The sequence below is a fragment of the Notothenia rossii genome, assembly GCF_949606895.1.
Source record: "Notothenia rossii genome assembly, chromosome: 7".
Lineage (NCBI taxonomy): Eukaryota > Metazoa > Chordata > Actinopteri > Perciformes > Nototheniidae > Notothenia > Notothenia rossii.
Window position 1 is genome coordinate 38931633 of NC_136905.1, and position 18916 is coordinate 38950548.

At 41.0% G+C, this 18916-nt stretch overlaps 1 protein-coding gene across 7 annotated transcripts; it reads left to right on the forward strand.

Annotated features, from left to right (window-relative positions):
• The first annotated feature begins 357 nt into the window (after nt 1-357).
• LOC307013009 (uncharacterized protein) lies at nt 358-15776 on the forward strand. 7 transcript variants are annotated; one of them, XM_079640237.1, is made up of 6 exons: nt 358-677; nt 980-1083; nt 11007-11241; nt 11381-12457; nt 14813-14981; nt 15183-15776. In XM_079640237.1, exons 3-6 carry the CDS (start codon nt 11019-11021, stop codon nt 15310-15312), a joined length of 1599 nt encoding a protein of 532 aa, XP_079496363.1. In that variant the 5' UTR covers nt 358-677; nt 980-1083; nt 11007-11018; the 3' UTR covers nt 15313-15776. The 7 variants fall into 7 exon arrangements, with proteins under 7 accessions (XP_079496363.1, XP_079496367.1, XP_079496365.1 ...); XM_079640241.1 differs by lacking the exon at nt 11007-11241 and having other exon boundaries at nt 359-677; XM_079640239.1 differs by lacking the exons at nt 358-677; nt 980-1083 and adding an exon at nt 5621-6656 and having other exon boundaries at nt 11029-11241.
• The last annotated feature ends 3140 nt before the right edge of the window (nt 15777-18916 follow it).

The window sequence follows — 18916 nt, forward strand, 5'->3', positions numbered from 1 at the left end:
TCACATTAAGAATATGTTAAAAATAATGATATTTCATTGTATAATTTACAGATTACTGTGGTTTGAACACAGAAAAACTGTAATACATAAAACAATACAATACAGTTAAAATGACAACATGACAGTGTTAAAATCATGTTTTTTAATATTTTTTCATTCTTGAATATACTATAATATACTTACTTCTTATTTCTATTTTTTTAATACATATGTTTATTTTGAAATTGGAAATAACCCAGTACTGAGACATTTTTGGAAATTAAATGAGAATCCATAAAACAGCTGGCGTTTGGATTCTCGGGCCGCCCGGCTATTTGGAGTGGAACGCAGCCCACGGCAGACAGCCCAAACAGTAATCGAACGCGCCACTAACGGCCCGTCCACACAGCGGTAAATCTACTTTTTGAGTCTTGTATTTTTTTTAAATTGGGACAGCCTCTCGGCGGAAGTGACGCAAGCGGTCAACGAACGCAGCCTCCGAAGGAAACGGCCGCTGAACTGAGACACGCCTACTGAGCAGTAGAGTTTGTTTCTGTTATTTCATTGGACTATTTAATTATCGCGGGAGCAGCCACTTTTTGCAGGTTAACGGCTCAGTGCGCGGCCAAGTCTGTCTGCCACGGACCACGGAGCTATGTGCAGGTGCTCATGAGCGGAGGATCACATCTGTAGCACTGGTAAGCTAACCGTTTATTTTCTTCAAACTTCAATTATAACACGGTATGTTGTCAGGACAATTCTGTTTGTGATTTATTGCATTTTGCAGTCATAGTAGTTATAACGTCTACTAACTGGGAGTTCATTTAAATAGTCTGGTAACGTTATTGAAGTATCATGCTAAAAGCTGAACTCTTTATTTTCGTTCAATTCATACTGTTGTGAAGCGGGGGGTTCGAAGCTACATCTGAGCGGGTTCAAATTTAACGGGCAGTTATATTATTATTATATTGCTAAATATGATTACCTACCGTTTTTGCAGGTTAACGGTTACGGCTCAGTGCGCGGCCAAGTCTGTCTCAAGTCTGCCTGCCACGGACCACGGAGCTGTGTGCACATGAGCGGAGGATCACATCTGTAGCACTGGTAAGCCCCCTATTGCCGGCATGGACATTCTTCCCATTGGGATATAACACTCGTGGGCAATATATTGAGGCCATGGGACCGACTTGGCTTTTTACCGTCACTTGGCAGTCTAAATGAGTACACAAACAGCATATGAGTGTGTATGCATGCATTGGACCATAGATGGCGCTCTTATCATGCTCTACTCATGAGTGTGTACTTATACTGCATGGGGGGGTGTCCGTCAACCCAATATGGGGTCCCACTTTCCAAATATTACAGAGTAACACGAGTATTCACTTACTGTGTACTTATACTTATGGGGGGGGGTGTCCATCAACCCAATATGGGGTCCCACTTTCCACATATTACACAGTAACACGAGTATTCACTTGCTGTGTACTTATACTGCATGGGGGGGTGTCCGTCAACCCAATATGGGGTCCCACTTTCCAAATATTACAGAGTAACACGAGTATTCACTTACTGTGTACTTATACTTATGGGGGGGGGTGTCCGTCAACCCAATATGGGGTCCCACTTTCCACATATTACACGGTAACACGAGTATTCACTTGCTGTGTACTTATACTTATGGGGGGGGGGTGTCCGTCAACCCAATATGGGGTCCCACATTCCAAATATTACAGAGTAACACGAGTATTCACTTACTGTGTACTTATACTTATGGGGGGGGGTGTCCGTCAACCCAATATGGGGTCCCACTTTCCACATATTACACAGTAACACGAGTATTCACTTGCTGTGTACTTGTACTTATATGGGGGGGTGTCCGTCAACCCAATATGGGGTCCCACTTTCCACATATTACACAGTAACACGAGTATTCACTTGCTGTGCACTTATACTTATGGGGGGGGGGGGTGTCCGTCAACCCAATATGGGGTCCCACTTTCCACATGTTACACAGTAACACAAGTATTCACTTGCTGTGTACTTATGGGGGGGAGGGGGTGTCCGTCAACCCAATATGGGGTCCCACTTTCCACATGTTACACAGTAACAGTAACACAAGTATTCACTTGCTGTGTTCTTATGGGGTGGGTGTCCGTCCACCCAATATGGGGTCCCTCTTACCAAATATTTGTCATGTCGGGGTGTCCGTCAACCCAATATGGGATCCCGCTTACCAAATATATGTCATGTTGGGGGGGTGTCCTTCAACCCAATATGGGGTCCCACTTTCCACATATTAGACAGTAACACAAGTATTCACTTGCTGTGTACTTATGGGGGGAGGGGGGTGTCTGTCAACCCAATACAATATGGGGTCCCACTTGCTGTGTACTTGTACTTATGTGGGGGGGTGTCCGTCAACCCAATATGGGGTCCCACTTTCCACATGTTACACAGTAACACAAGTATTCACTTGCTGTGTACTTATGGGGGGAGGGGGGTGTCCGTCAACCCAATATGGGGTCCCACTTTCCACATGTTACACAGTAACACAAGTATTCACTTGCTGTGTTCTTATGGGGGGGGGTGTCCGTCAACCCAATATGGGTCCCACTTACCAAATATTTGTCATGTCGGGGTGTCCGTCCACCCAATATAGGGTCCCTCTTACCAAATATTTGTCATGTCGGGGTGTCCGTCAACCCAATATGGGATCCCGCTTACCAAATATGTGTCATGTCGGGGGGGTGTCCGTCAACCCAATATGGGGTCCCACTTTCCACATATTACACAGTAACACAAGTATTCACTTGCTGTGTACTTATGGGGGGAGGGGGGTGTCCGTCAACCCAATATGGGGTCCCACTTGCTGTGTACTTGTACTTATGTGGGTGGGTGTCCGTCAACCCAATATGGGGTCCCACTTTCCACATGTTACACAGTAACACAAGTATTCACTTGCTGTGTACTTATGGGGGGAGGGGGGTGTCCGTCAACCCAATATGGGGTCCCACTTTCCACATGTTACACAGTAACACAAGTATTCACTTGTTGTGTACTTGTGGGGGGAGGGGGGTGTCCGTCGACCCAATATAGGGTCCTAATTTTTTCTTCAGCGGCTTCTAAATAGGGCCCAGATCAGGAATCTGACATATGGGAACCCTAACCCACCCAGAAATGTTTATTCAACTAAATGTCAAAGGTTATGGCTTAAAATTGAACAAAACCTTCGGTTAAGGCCTTTTGAAAAGCTGCTGTGTTGCATGACTTTCGAAAGGGCTAAAGAGATATTTTTTTCACGGGGGGCCTATAAATAGGGCCCAGATCAGGAATCTGAAGTATGGAAACTGTAACCCACCCAGAATAATTTTTTCAATCAAACGTCAAACTTTCTCACATAATGCTGTCTGGAGCTTAGAATCTGACAGGCTTGTGGTGGGGGAGGGGGAGAAAATGAAAAAAAATGAAAAAAGGTGCGTGGCGCTCCGAGACTTTGAGAGATTGTTGCTTAACTTGTGTGGAACCCGCTTGCAAAATTTGGGGCCCCTGCGACCTTCAACAAGGTCAAAACTGAGGTCAGAGGTCACGTTTTGATGCCGTACGGTGACCTTTATGGCACAAAGGAATGTCCGAGAGCTTGGAACTTGGTCTCGTTAGAACAGGCTCGGAAATTACATGCAGATTAGTGCCTCTTTTCCAACTAAATGTTAAAGTTAACGGCTTAAAATGTAACAAAGCTCCAAGGGTCAAAGGTCAACTGTGGATGGTAGACGCACTGTATACGCCACTTAGGAAGGTCCGACGGCTTTGAGCTTGGTGTCGTTGGAACTGCCTCGGAGAGTAGATGCAGATGAATTCCTCTGGTACCGCTAAATGTCAAAGGTTATGGCTTAAAATGTAACAAAACCTTCGGTTAAGGCCTTTTGAAAAGCTGCTGTGTTGCATGACTTTTGAAAGGGCTAAAGAGATATTTTTTTCACAGGGGGCCTATAAATAGGGCCCAGATCAGGAATCTGAAGTATGGAAACTCTCACCCACCTAGAATTGTTTTTCAATAAAATCTCAAATTCCTCTCATATTGCTGTCTGGAGCTTAGAATCTGACAGGCGGGGTAGGGGAAGACAATGAAATGGCTCTTAGTACTGTACACGGAACAAAGGAAGGTCCGACAGCTTTGAGCTTGGTCTCGTTAGAATCGCGTCGAAGACTACATGCAGATTCTGGGAGTACTTCCATTCGCTTCGTGTTGATCTGTAGATGTGATTTCATTCATCGTTTGCCTGTCTTCAGAAAAGACAGGCAAATCTCCCGTCATTCTATTGAGGAGTCTATATAACAGAGTTATTCTCATATAGATCTAAGTGGCTCTGTGGCGCAGTGAGATAAGCATTGCTCTTTGGGGCAGGAGAACTGGGTACGATACCTGTCTCAGCGGTGTCAATGAAAAGTGTTTTAGGTGTCTGGCTCTGAAAATTATATGTATTATTAGTTGAATTGAGAGAGGGAGAAAGGATCTTTACTTTTAAAGTTAGTTATTACAGGTTCATTTATTATGGACTTATTAAATTAAAACAATTGTGTTGAATGAAGAGAGGGATAATGTCAGGGTGAACAGTGAATGTGTGAAATCCGAATATTATGCTAACTGCTAGTTGCTAAGCTAACGGAAGCTATTTCAGTGTATATTTCCATTGGAAATGCTAACCGCTAGCTGCAAAGCTAGCATCACCGCTATTGACTTTGCACACGTGTTAACAACAGATTTCCAAACGCTACGAGGCTGGGAGTACTTTCATATGCTTCGTATTGATCTGTAGATGTTATTTAATCCATCGTTTGTCCGTTTTGATGGTGGGAAAGCCAGGGAAATGTCCCGGAGATATACTGAGAAATCTTTATAACAGCATTTTCCTGCGATCACAGCCGTTCAAAATTTCCACACGCTACGAGGCTGGGACCGCTTCCATTAGCTTCGTCTTGATCTGTAGATGTTATTTAATGCATCGTTTGTACATTTCGACTGTGGGAAAGACTACTGTCTGCACGAAATCGGAGACCCGGTTTTTGAGAGGACTCAGAAAAAAAAGCTCTTAGAGGATAAGTCTATTATAAAGTAGAGTAACGGGACATTTCACTGTCTTGTTCACCATTAAAATGAACAAACTAGACATCAAATGACATCTACAGATCAAGACGAAGCAAATGGAAGTACTCCGGGACACCTGGCGTGTGGAAATGTTTGCGAAAAACGTGTGTTTGTGTGTGGCTGTGAATGTCATTGTCACATGTTCCTTCTCTATAAAACAGCGCGGACCGGGGATTTTGGGAGGGAAAGTTAGAGGAGAAGTGTCCGAAAAAACGGACCAATGGCTGTGAATCTCATTGTCACATGTTCGTTCTCTATAAAAGAGCTTGGACCGGGGATTTTGAGAGGGAAAGTTAGAGGAGGAGTGTCCGAAAACGGACCAATGGCTGTGAATCTCATTGTCACATGTTCGTTCTCTATAAAAGAGCTTGGACCGGGGATTTTGGGAGGGAAAGTTAGAGGAGGAGTGTCCGAAAACGGACCAATGGCTGTGAATCTCATTGTCACATGTTCCTTCTCTATAAAAGAGCTTGATTTTGGGAGGGAAAGTTAGAGGAAGATTTGCAATTATGGTGAACACTTGCCTAATTTGTCTGGAAGACTACACGGCCCTAATCAACATTTAAAAGTCACCCACAAAATGATAAATAAGGAGGAAAAGATTAATTTAGTTTTGTTGGCTGGTGGGAGGCTCAATGTGAGGCGTGAGCAGTGCCCAGTGCCGTCCTGTAACGCGGAGAAGGGGAGCCGGCTGGACCGTCACATGTTGAGCCACACAGAGCTCTCCCCTTCAGCCCGACGCAAAATGCTGGACCGTCTTCAAAGGCGGCTCATATTGGCCACTTTGGGGAGGCTGAGGGCAACACAGCCAACCGTGCCAATGGTTTCCACACTAGACCTGGATCAGGCGGAAGGTATTGTACCTTATACTTTTTATGCATGCATGTATGCAGTGTTCGAATGACCCATTTGCTTTCGGGGGAGCCCTATTTTTCAGTGCACATCCTGCTCAGGGTGTCCGCGGGGTCTTAAAAAGTATTATTTTAGTATTTATATATATATTATATTATTATATTCAATTTAGCGAAAATTAAGGCTATTAAAAAGTAGTCTCTGCACGGAGGAGCCGCGGAGGAGCTGCAGAGTTCCTCCAAGGAAGAGGCACATGTTCACCAGAGAGGTTGAAGTTCATGTGGTAAGCTAACCGTTTATTTTCTTCAAACTTCAATTATAACACGGTGTGTTGTCAGGACAATACTAACTTCTGTTTGTGATTGAGTGCATTTTGCAGTCATAGTTATAACGTCTACTGACCGGGAGTTAATTTAAATAGTCTGGTAACGTTATTGAAGTATCATGCTAAAAGCTGAACTCTTTATTTTCATTTAATTCATGCTGTTGTGAAGCGGGGGGTTTGAAGCTACATCTGAGCGGGTTCAAAGTTAACGGGCAGTCGTGTTAGCGTGCTAAAAATGATTACCTGCCGTATTTGCAGGTTAAAGGTTACGCGGCCAAGTCGGCCTCAAGTCTGCCTGCCACGGACCACGTGGAGCTGTGTGCACATGAGCGGAGGATCACATCTGTAGCACTGGTAAGCTAACCGTTGAGGGGTTATGTTCTGCATTGCATAGGAACCCCTAAAAATGATTACCTGCCGTTTTTGCAGCAAAACGCTACAGACTTTGAAGGGTTATGTGCTGCATTCTAGAGTGCATAGGAACGAACCCCAGTGTTTTTTCAAATGTGTTGGCACGAACTGCAAGCGAACATTTTGTACTTACGCATCTTTTAAAGCTCACTTTTATCGGATTCACAATGTGCCTGCAGCCACTGCTAGAGCCATTGTTACAGATTTGAAATGTGCAATTTCGTTATGTGCGCGCCAATTTCAAACAGTGAAAGAACTTATATCCCACTTAAAAGATCATATAGTGGAGGGACGACCTGTGTTATGTCCAGTAACTGGTTGTACAAATACTTTCACTGTGAAATCGTCATTTACTGCTCATATGTCCAGAAAACACAGAGCATGTTCTGTTGATAGCATAAGTGACATGTACAGGGAAGCCATTTCTCCGTGTTCTGCACATAAAGATGCTTCCCAGAGCCCAAATGATGCAACAACAAATGAAAGCACTGATTTGACACAGCATTTCAATGAGACCTATCTTAGGAATGTATGCTTATTCTACTTAAAATTGCAAGGGCAGCTCCTTCTTCCAGTTTCAACAATACAGACCATTGTCGAAGAGATGCAAAATGTGCATGAGTTGGGACAGGATTACATTTTAAGTAAACTACGTTCACTTTTAAAAGATGACATGTCTCTAACTGATGATGCTTTTGCTAAAATCTGTGATTGTGTGAAGGATTCCGATCTGTTCTCAGTCTGTCACCAGGGACCACTGAGAACAACATATTCAAGAGCTCAGACATTCAAAAAGATGTTCAAATACATAGAGCCTAAAAAAGTAACATTAGGAAATGATGAAAATATGACACAAAGGTTTGCTTACTACATACCTCTGAAACAAACAGTAAGTGGCTTATTAGAATCAGAATTTTGGAAGAATTCAATGTCACAGCAGTCATGTGAAACAGACTCAGATGTTTTTGGTGACATAAGTGATGGACACAACTTTAAGTCCAACCAGTTCTTCATTGAAAATCCAGGATGCCTGAAGCTAATTCTGTACCAGGATGCTTTTGAAATTGTCAACCCCCTTGGCTCTGCTAGGAAAAAACACAAAGTTGTTGCAGTCTATCTTTATGTGGCAAATCTACCTGCTCATGTGCGCTCTAATACTGATCACATGTCCCTGGTTTTATTGTGTGGAGAGAATGACCTAAAACAATTTGGATTTGCTAAGGTGTTCTCAGAGATGTTAGTGGATTTAAAAGATTTGGAGGAAAATGGAATAGTTACAACAGTTGGAGACATGGTCAAAGGGGCTCTGTACTGCATTGCGGGTGATAACTTGGGTTCACACGGTATTGGTGGGTTCACTGAAAACTTTAGTCGTTCAAAGTACTTTTGCAGGTACTGTGAAATCACACAAAGTGAGTTTAAGAGTGATGATCCAAATGTATGTGGGCCACAGCGCACACCCGAAGGTTACGATTCTGCTGTTGCTGATCTACAAGTTGAAGACAGTCCACACATCAAAGGCATAAAGGCAAACTCTGTCTTCAATGCTCTGACATCTTTTCATGTTTGCAAGTCAGGTCTCCCACCTTGTTTAGGCCATGACATATTTGAGGCAGTGTGCGAAAAAGTACACGTCCCACCGTCCGGGACGTGTTATTTACAATATCGGACAAGTAGATATTTCAATTGACTTGTCCGGCGGACAAGTGACGTTTTTCGCCCTGATTTATTGATAAATTCAGTTTACAAAAGGCAGAACTCATTCGCAAATTGTCAGTGTCCGCCATTGTTCGTTTAGAAATGTTAGTTTCGGTTCTGCTTGTCGATTCCTAAGGAAATGCATCTCGCCGCTTTCTGTACAGACGGGGGCGGGGCGGGGCAGCGCTGGAAGTGTAGCACAGTGGCAGGGTTGGGAAGCAAAACTCTGTTCCGAGTAGGAACAAATAACAATTGTCCGGTACCGGGATTAATAAGAGTTGTGAGGATAGGAGGCGAGGCCGAGCCCCGCGGACCACAGCTCTCTCTCTATGCTCCGGATCAGCTGTTCGCTGCATGGTGCAGCTCAGCGTCTCTCTCTCTTTCTACACACAGCGGATCCGCTGCCCGTTTAACAGCCTCATCTTTTTCAAACTTTCTTATGTTCTTTCTCTGACACGTAATGAAGGTTATTAAGCGTTTTAGCTCATGTGTTGTTAATATTGACCGCCATTTCCTTTATGAAGTGAAGCAGCCTCCCTGTGTCCTCGCGCTGTCCTCACATCCCCGGACCCCCAGACTCGGAGGAGCAAAGGGATGTCAGTGTTGTTTATGAAGCAGGGTATAGAAACTACATTATTGAAATGAAAATACTATTTATTTACTTTTACAAACAGTGAGCAGCTGGGCAGCTGCAGCATGTAATACACATGCGTAAGGACATGTGTAAGCGTGCAAGCGTCTTTGAGTTGTAGAAAAGCGAATAATTAATTATTACTTATTATTATAAGCTATTATTATTAGCCTATTATCGTTATATTTAAGGCCTAGCGCTTTTCTACATAGGCAGGTATCAGGCAGGTTGCAGTGTAACATCAGAGGAGACTGGGCCAATTGTACATTCTCAAACTGCACCACTTAGAACTAACTAAACAATGCAGAGATTATTTTTATATAATTGTATTCAATAACCATAATAAATTAAACAGTATGAAGTGATTTGTAAATAGGAATACAGATTTGACTTAATGTTTTCATAAATATATTTTTCTCCCACTTTATCATGGGACTTATTTTTACCCTCTCAAAGAACCGAAAATAACCAGAATCGAAAAGCAGAACCGGAATTGTTCGAATCCAAACGATACCCAACCCTATGTGTGAAAATGTAAAATACGATGGCGAAGAAGAAGATTCCAGTGGCCCCAATTTTTGTCCATTCTGGACAAGTGAAAAATGTATTCGGACAAGTAAATTGCCAAACTCACTTGTCCATGGACAAGTACTCTCTAAAAACTTTTTCTCACACTGTGAGGGTGTCTTATCCTACGATGTTGCACTGTACTTAAAGTATTTTATTAAGAAAAAGAAATGGTTTACATATTCACTTTTGAACCGGCGCATAAAACAGTTCAAGTACAAAGGATCTGATGCTCTCACTAAGCCCTGTGCTGTCAACTCTTGACGTATTCAAGCTCTCAGGTCAAGCCATTCAGAACTGGAATTTGTTAAGATTGCTGCCTGTATTAATTGGAGACAAAGTGCAAAATCCAGAAGATGATGTGTGGCAGTTGACTCTCCAGCTTAAAGATATTGTTGATCTGATTTGTGCACAAAAGATTTCGTTGTCACAGGTAGCCTATCTTGACATTACAATCCAAGAATATTTGGAAACAAGGAAGTGTTTCTTTCCTGAGAGTCCACTAAAACCAAAGCACCATTTCATGAGACACTATCCAGCACTCATCTTGAAATTTGGCCCCTTGATTAGAGTATGGACAATGCGTTTTGAAAGTAAACACAGCTACTTCAAGAGATGTGCCATGCATTTGAAAAACTTTAAAAACATCTGCCTAACTTTATCCGAAAGACATCAGATGTTTCAAGCATATCTTTCAGCTGGGCCAGGATGCAGTCAACTTCTGCAACTCAAAGACAGTTGTACTTTTTACTCCAGTCTTTACAGTGATTCAATCAAACATGCAGTGAGAGAGTTTGGCTTTTCAGAAAACAATACTAGTGTTTCCACAGACATACAGTATAAAGGTACATCATATAAAAAAGGGCTTTTCCTTGTGTCCAAAAATGACGAGTCCATGGAGTTCGGAGAACTGCTCATTATTTTAATTCAAAATGATTCAGCTGTGTATTTTGTGATGGATATACATAAAACTGACTATCATTCTGAATACCACCTGTACTCTGTGACAAAACAGAATGCAAGGTTGCAATGTGTTAACATTAACGACTTGGTAGATTTGTATCCGTTACCATCCTACATTGTTAACGGGCACCAAGTCATCCCGCTGAAACACAGTGTGTTGTCAAAATAAACACGATATTGGCTACTGTGGTGTTGAAACCATTCTAACAATGCACATGTATGCTTAAGGAAAATGATAAAATACTATTTGAAAAATATTAAAGTGACAGCAGTTTTTGTTCTGCAATGTACAGAAATAAAAAGTATACATCCTCAATCACACCCTATACTCAAATTAGAGGTTCCTCTTATCTGTATATAATGTATGTACAGTATTACTTGACTAAATGTCTAATTATCTTTGTCTTTCATTTGTAATTTTGAAAACCGAAAAGTGTCGTTCTTCCATGATTCCAGAGATGACAGACATGGAGCAAACATTTATACGCAGTGCCATCACTGAGGTCTTGCCTGACCTTCCAGAGATGACAAAAGATATTCTGGAAGAGACTTTACAATCCCTTGGGGTGGAGACCTATGAGGATTTCCAGTTTGTTAATGAAGCAGATTTGCTGTCAGCTTTGAGGCCAATTAAAGCCAGAGAAGTCCTTGCTGCTTGGAAGCTGAGATGTATGTATACTTGTGACTATTTTAGTACAGGATGCAACCAGTGCCCAAAGTGGCCTGCATAAAAGATACATCAGAAATATAGAAACATTAAAACTGTGTTCCTCATAACTCTTTTTGTTAATATGTGTGTGTTTTGCAGGCCAGACTCCTGAATCCAGCAGCTCATCTGTTGGTGGCTCGCCAGGACCTTCTGCATCCTTGATGTCCTATTCACCCAGAAGTTCATCCTCAACCTCTTCCGACAGCTGCAAAAGGCCTGATATAGACTGGATGGATAGCTTTGTGATACCGTGGGATAAGTTCCCAGAGGAACTGATGCAGACACTGGACAGAGGAAAACGACCTAGTCCACAAATGAGAAGAGAGATGGTACGGATTCTGGTGTGTGAAATTAAGCGAAAAAGTACTTGCTTAAGTAAAAGACACACTATTGAAGTTGCAAAAAAGATAGTGGCAAAGTATCCTACGTCTCTTCAAGACATAATAGAGGGAGACGTGATCGGGCCAGGGTATCACTCTCTGGTCAAGCAATTGCAAAATAGGATAGAGAATGTGAAGCGATCCACGACCCCAAAAATAAGAAAACGAAAGAATGGCACCGACGAGTCAGACACAGATGAAGTCCCTCCAGAACAGAGAGCAGCAATCCAGGACACTTATGGGTGCATTAAATGGGATTTAAAATTCCTGCCCCTTGGAGAGACCGAAGAGAGCCAGCAGGAGAAAAAGGAAAAACTGAGGGTGATGTCTAAGCAAACTGATGTAAATCCAGAGGAGGTCAAACTTCTAATGAAGTCAACGTTCTACACGCAGCGTAAACAAGTCAACCAGGGGAAAAATATAAAATCCCTCCTGCAAGAGTGGCCGTTTTGGTTCGACGACCTTGGCATGGCAGTCCACTTCAAGGAACTCACAGGAAGTGAGCTTCAAGAAACTTTCACACGGAATTTGGATCTGAAGGGGAAACGACTCCTGAACTACATGAATACGGTTGCTGTGTACAAGAGCAAAAGGTTGCTACAGGCTTTAACCAAGTTCAAAGTGATGAGAGGAGAGCTAAGTGGTTGTTCTGAAGACGTCAAAGACATGGTGCTGCTTCTACTGTCCTACTTTGATGAGAAGGAAGACACGATGTTCTGTTATGTTGAGGACACATGCCTGGCAGGGGAAGTACAGATGGACCAAGTTCAGTTGACTCCCACCATTGTTGTGTGTGGTAAGTAAAAACGTTCACTACTTTTTTTCTGTTCTTTCTGCCACTTCTTTCTCTCTTTTCTGTCTAATTTGAGACGTTTATGTTGCACAATGTTTTTTGTTACTGTAAGCTCGTAAAGGGCTAGTTTGGATGCTTATGGATACTTATCCATAGTCAGTGTATTACTTGCATGTCTTTGGAGGAACAGGCAGGAGTACGGGTACGTATGTAAAGCTGTGGATGGGTGCAGCAGCGAAACGTATTTTAGCCACCTAAAAATTCAGTTTACATGTACGCTATATTTAGAATATTGTCACAAATGTACCCTGCTGCTTCAGTCCCTATCAGAAACAGACTGTATAGCTGTCTGACAGCAAGGTAGAGCTTTGAAAATATTCTTTAATATAGCATACACTAAGAGTAATATTGTTTTAGTTTTTTTGGTGGCTTAACTATGTCCACAGCAGTGCATTGCTTAGCTGTCTGCTGGTTCTCCTCTCTGTTTCTCCAAACTGTAGCTCCTACAACCCCCCTTCAAACAATATGAACTATCCCCTAAACCAGGCATCCTCAAAGTCCGGACTCCGGTCCGGATCCGGACCGAACCACAACTGTCTCTGGACTCTGAGCAAATTATACTTTTCATATGTGTTATCTGCGAGACATCGCCACAACGCAACGAGTCAAAATGTTCCGCTATGTCCAACAACAAACAGTGCTCTGCATGTCCGACTGTTCCACTGTCTGTGTGTGTCTGTCAACGCATTGGTCCAATCACATTCAGCATCCCGTCAGCGTTTTTTCCCCCCACCAACAGTCTGCGAATCAGAGGCACAGTAGGGCTGGTCTTCGCGGAATGCGGGTGGGAAAAATGCGTGTGTTTTAAAAAGTCAGAGCGAGAGTTAACAGCTCATCTAGTTGCATCTGTACTGTAGCTAGTAGCCTAGTTTCACCTACTGGGGTGGCATGGGGCCTTGCCACCCCAGCTGCCACCCCAGTTGGCAGCTTTGTTTTGAAAGAAAAGTTGTGGCTCATCGGACATTTATGAGAGAAAGTCTCTAATGTCCGAGTACAAGTGAATGCAGCACCAGACGCACGCCTTGTAACCCCTCCCCCGGCCCTGGCGCGAGCGTGGAAATATGATAGGCGGCGATTTCATTAGAACGGTACGGCGCAAAACGAGAAGCATTCGGACCCAAGTACTGAAGGAATGAGGTATTTGAGGTCTACAATGAGAGACTGTCAGGTTGGCTGTACTCAGCATTGAATGAAAACGCACTAAAGCTGTTGATCTTAATCAGTTTGTGAGGCGTTTTGCTGAACAAGATGGTAATCGCCGCATTCAGCTGTAATAGACATGTCAACTTGATGCTCTGCTCACGGATGAGCATACAAAACTGTTAAGATGATGACCTTACGTGTGTAAATATATGTTTTTCTTTGTGGGGGTCTGCCCCCAAAAAACAGTTTTAAGTCCTGAGAAAGTCAAATAAGACGGTGTTTAAAACTACACTGCCCAGCCAAAAAAAAGTAACCACTTTGATTGAACTAGGCCAGTAGGTAAGGACTTTCCACTGGATCATAACTGAAGTATAAAAGAATGCATGACTGAAGTGATGGAGAGTAGAGACCATGTTTGAAGGCAAACAAAAAGAGGAAATAACAGGTCAAGCAAATCCCCCTCTCAGATTCCACAGCAACCAGAAGAACAGAAACACTGGCTGGTGATTTGATTCACCAGCTTTGTGATGGAGTACAAAATGCACAGTGCATTTCCTTAGCGGTGGATGAGTCCACTGACACCACTGACAATGCTCAGTTGCTGGTCTTTGTGAGTTTTTATGATGAGGCAAAGGGGAAGTTTGTTGAAGATGTGTTGGGCCTGACGAACCTCAGTGGACACACAAGGGGGCAAGACATTTATAAAGCAATAATGGGAATGCTGAATGAAAGAGGGTGCGGCTGCCTTTATTCATAACTGTGCAGCTCTTACACTGCGACTCTGAGGGATCAAACACAGACACAATAACAATGAAAATGCTGCATACAGATTATTTTTGTTTTTGCAACCTCGTGTTAAGAATCTTGTTATAATTTTTTTAAAGTTTGAATGATCGTAATAAACGGACCTTTGTCTTATTGAAAAACTTTTTTTGGACCTTTAAGATTTGTATTTGAGTACCCCTGCCCTAAACTATCCCCTTTATCTCCCCTTAACCTGCAAATACACATACATACATTTTTGTATTGATGGTGAGAGCAATTTAACAGACCTTAAAATGTAATAACATATGTGCTAAAATTGTTTTGTGAAATGTTTCAGGAAGACAAGTCTTGTTTTAATTGAGTTTGAATTGTGTTTTTCTTCTTTTTTAGGACGGTCATGCTATTCTTCAAAGCGATACATGCTGAGTGTGGATCGAAACATAGTACAGGACAACATCCCCTCCTTGGTTTCTGCCCTGTCCATGATGTTTGGGAGCTATTATTGCTTCAACATCGCCTACCCGTCAGAGCTGGCATCCACCCTGGAGTTTGTCCAGAGGTATGTGTTTTTTGGGATGGGTTTTATCCAACAATTTATTTTATTAAACTGCAACAAATCTAAAGCAGCTGCTTCAGTGAATTGGGGGTTAAGATAATTGTCATTTTGGCTTCAAAATAATAAGATTGATGTGAATTTTTTTGTTGTTAGGCAAGCTATTTCATTATTAATTCTGTTGTTTGTTTGTTTTTCTATTTTAAGGGGTTTTTTCTCCATCAACCCAGAGAAGGGCACCAAAGTGGAGAAGACACGCGCATCCCGTCTTCAGGTGAACCCGAGAGTCCTCACCTTGATACAGGAACTTTCGGACCATGAGTGGCGTGATGTCTGAATATGGACAGTAAGATCAATGGCATGTGGCGATGTGCCCAAGTTACAGTTTGTTTGATTGTTTAAATCGTAGTTAAAATTTGAAGTGCCTTTTTTCTAATTCAATTGTTCTTTTAACTAATTTTAAAAAATGCAATATGTAACTCTCAAAATGTCAAACTATTATTTTAAGGTCATTGTAGCCACTCTTGGGGTTTGCTTTTACAAAGTGAAGTTGCCTAAACAATCTTCGGTTGGTTTATGTGGATGTAAAAGCTCAGGACATCACTGTTGAGTGTAAAAATGTTGACGTGTTACACTCCACTGGGTGGTTTTGTTTTGTTTTTTGTTTTATAAACATTATTTCCCATAAATCATTTGTAAGTAACCTCTCAACTTTGTTCAGCTTGAAGTTTGTTTATTGTGCAGCCTTAGTTTGTATGTTTTACCAATATGTATGTTGAGAAATGACAGATGTTTTTGATCACTGCTATTATATATATATATATATATATATATATATATATATATATATATATATATATAATAAATTCTTGGAAAGGCAAGTTCTTGTTAGAATTTTTTCAATTTTTAATACAGTGGCTCTTGAGGTTTATCTAGCTTTGCATTTTTAATTTTAAATGCTTAATCTGTGTACCCTGGATTACATTCTTCACATTTCTGGTAATAGTCAAACATATATACAGTATACGAAGGCAGTGTAGTTTAAATGAAATCTTTCAATCTGACTAATGTATAGGAAAAACATTTTTTTGCCACTGAGCAATAATCCTTACAGGCGCTTTTATACTATATATTTGAGATTGTTATTCATAAAACAGTTTTTGCTGCATTTTAATTGTAATAAATACATTTTACAGAAAATTAAAATTGCAGTAGTTAGAGGTTGCTTTCACCGTAAAACTCGTCATTACTACGGCAAAATACACTAAATTATACACAACTTTTGATTACAATTTGCGGGAAAATTCAGTTAAATTACAGCATTACACTGATGCTTTTACAGTTAAACAGTGTTATTTGTTTGGTATTTTTCTGTAAAATTGAATGGGATTCAATGTACAATAGACAACAACTGCATGTAAATCTTACTGAAATAATCAGTTTAATAGCAACGTGATCATGCTAATTCAGCAGAAAAGGGCTGTTGAAATTACAGATTTAAAATGTAAATTACAACTGTTTTAAACTGTAAAATATACACGTTGTTCTGTAAAGTTGTTTACCATATTTTTTACATCATTATTCTGGCAACAAAGCTGGTTTTTACCGTAAAAACAACGTTTTTTTTTTTACAGTGTAGAGTTGGAGCTTGTATTGGGGGTTGAAAGAAACTGTATTCTTCTGTCATGTAGGGAGGAGGCGCATCTTTCAGGCTTGGAAGGAGCTTTGAAGGTTGGATTACTGGAGCTTCTTCTGTCTTTTCTTTCTTATCTTCCTTTGCTGTGAGCTCTGTTCCTTGAGCCACATACATGCTGTTCGTTGATTCTTGGCTGACATATTTTAGATGGAGTACCAGACTTGTAACTCTAGATTTTCTTTTTTCAGCTCTGTTTATAGCGCTTTTAGCAGGTCCATACCAAGGGGGTTGTCCGGCTTTGATCCATGCTTGTTGTTCTCGCAGGTATTTTCAATTTTCATGGTCAATTATTGCTTTTCTATGGGCTTTCGTTGGTGTTGGTTGATCATCAGCTGGATGCAGTCCTCTCGTTTGCCATTGTTCCAACAGTTTCTCCATGTGGTTCCATGTCTTTTGTCTAAGATTTGGAACTGTTATAGCATCTGATCTGATTTGTATCCTTCCCTTGATATCTGCTGTTGAGCCTGTTTTGGTGACATGTTCTCTAATTATTTATTAACTTATCAAAGATGAAGCACTAATCTTCTGACTAGCACCTTCGTTGCTGTTCGTCCGAACTTTAAATCTTTTTTTTTTTTTTTTTTGCTCAAGGTTTTATAAAAAATTTTTAATTATCAATTTTTTTTTTTTTTAACTTTAAGGTAAAATATTAATACATTTAATTAATATATAAAACATATGCAAAATTAAAATATGAAATGTTAAAATAAAGTTGTACCGTGTATGGTTTTGACTTTGAAATATGAATTTGGTTCAAATCCAAATCTCCTGTGTACAGTGCATACCGAAATGTATGAAATTATGCTAATGTCACCACTTGTGTTAGCTTCAATAAATTGGTGTTTGAAAAAGTATTATGTAAAGTTTCTTCTCTTATTATTAGAAACCACTTGCAATTCTGTCTTGGCGATCCAGCATGTGTTTATTTATAACACTTAAAATTATACTTCACAATGTTATGGTGTTTCTTCTATTTGGGTAATAATTCTGTACTACCACCAGAGTGCGCTATTTTAATTTCCAGCTTAATCCACTAGGGCAGGGGTCGGCAACCCGCGGCCCTCGGGCCGCATGCGGCCCTTTAAGCCCTCTGCTCTGGCTCCCTTGAGTTTAGACAAAAATAAGAAGGAAATAAAATAAAAGTATTTGTAGGACTATTTATATTTTGTTGCATGGTTGAAAATGTTTCGTATCTTTTATTTTGAGGTGATACTGGGTCAGTGACGTGACGCCTAGATATCTGTTTCCACAAGCAGTTAACTTTATATTGTAATATAAAAATAGTTAAATATTGTATGAAGGCATTAATCTCACATCACTTTACTGACCACTATTCGTAAATAGTGTAAATAATACTAAATTGGGTGATTTATCTAGTATTAAAGTGGTAAGATGTCATTCGGTAAAACGGTTCTCACTTAAAGGCCCAGTGAAGTGCATGTTTTTGCACCAAAATGAAATGGCAGTTTCATTCCTTACATATCATTGTGCCTGTTCATGGCTAAAATAATTTTTAATAATTCATAATTAATGAATTAATGAATTATTAATTTTGCCGTCTGAGCCGAACGGAAGTTGCAGACGATAGTGGCTGTGACGTCACAAGATGTACCCAGTTGCGATTGTAAACATGGCGGAGACTCTGGAAAGTGATACTAGTGTGAGAGAAATGATTGATTTGGACAGCTTTTCGGACAGGATAGATGAGGAAAGTGATCAATCTGGTGCACTTTGAGGGCAACATGAAGAGATTTATGGATACAGCTCTCAACACTCATATGAAACATATATTTCAATAATCAAAAAACATTGGAAGGATTTCTTAACCTATTTTATACAACTAATATTACATAGATGGAAATATTTGTTTACATAGATGACCAAACCCACTGAGATAACTTAGGCTACAGTTTACCTCCCTGAGCTGACGTTATCTCTCTCAGTCCCACAGGAGAGCACTCTCCCTCTCCTTATTGTTGAAACAGCTAATCTCCGTTAGCTCCGAGCTAGCACCAGATGCTAACAACAACCCTGTAACTCTGTCAGTCTCTCTTTCTCTCTCTCTCGAATCGACCACTGGCCTTTATTTATCATGATCAATCAAATAATCTACGAAACAATGACACCAGCCAGGCTCACCTTCATCTTTTGGGAACAGAAACATCGCCACTTCGGCAGACTTGACATTACTACAGCCAGCGGCAATGCATCGTTTCCCCTGTGTTTTTCATCCCTCTTTCTTAAC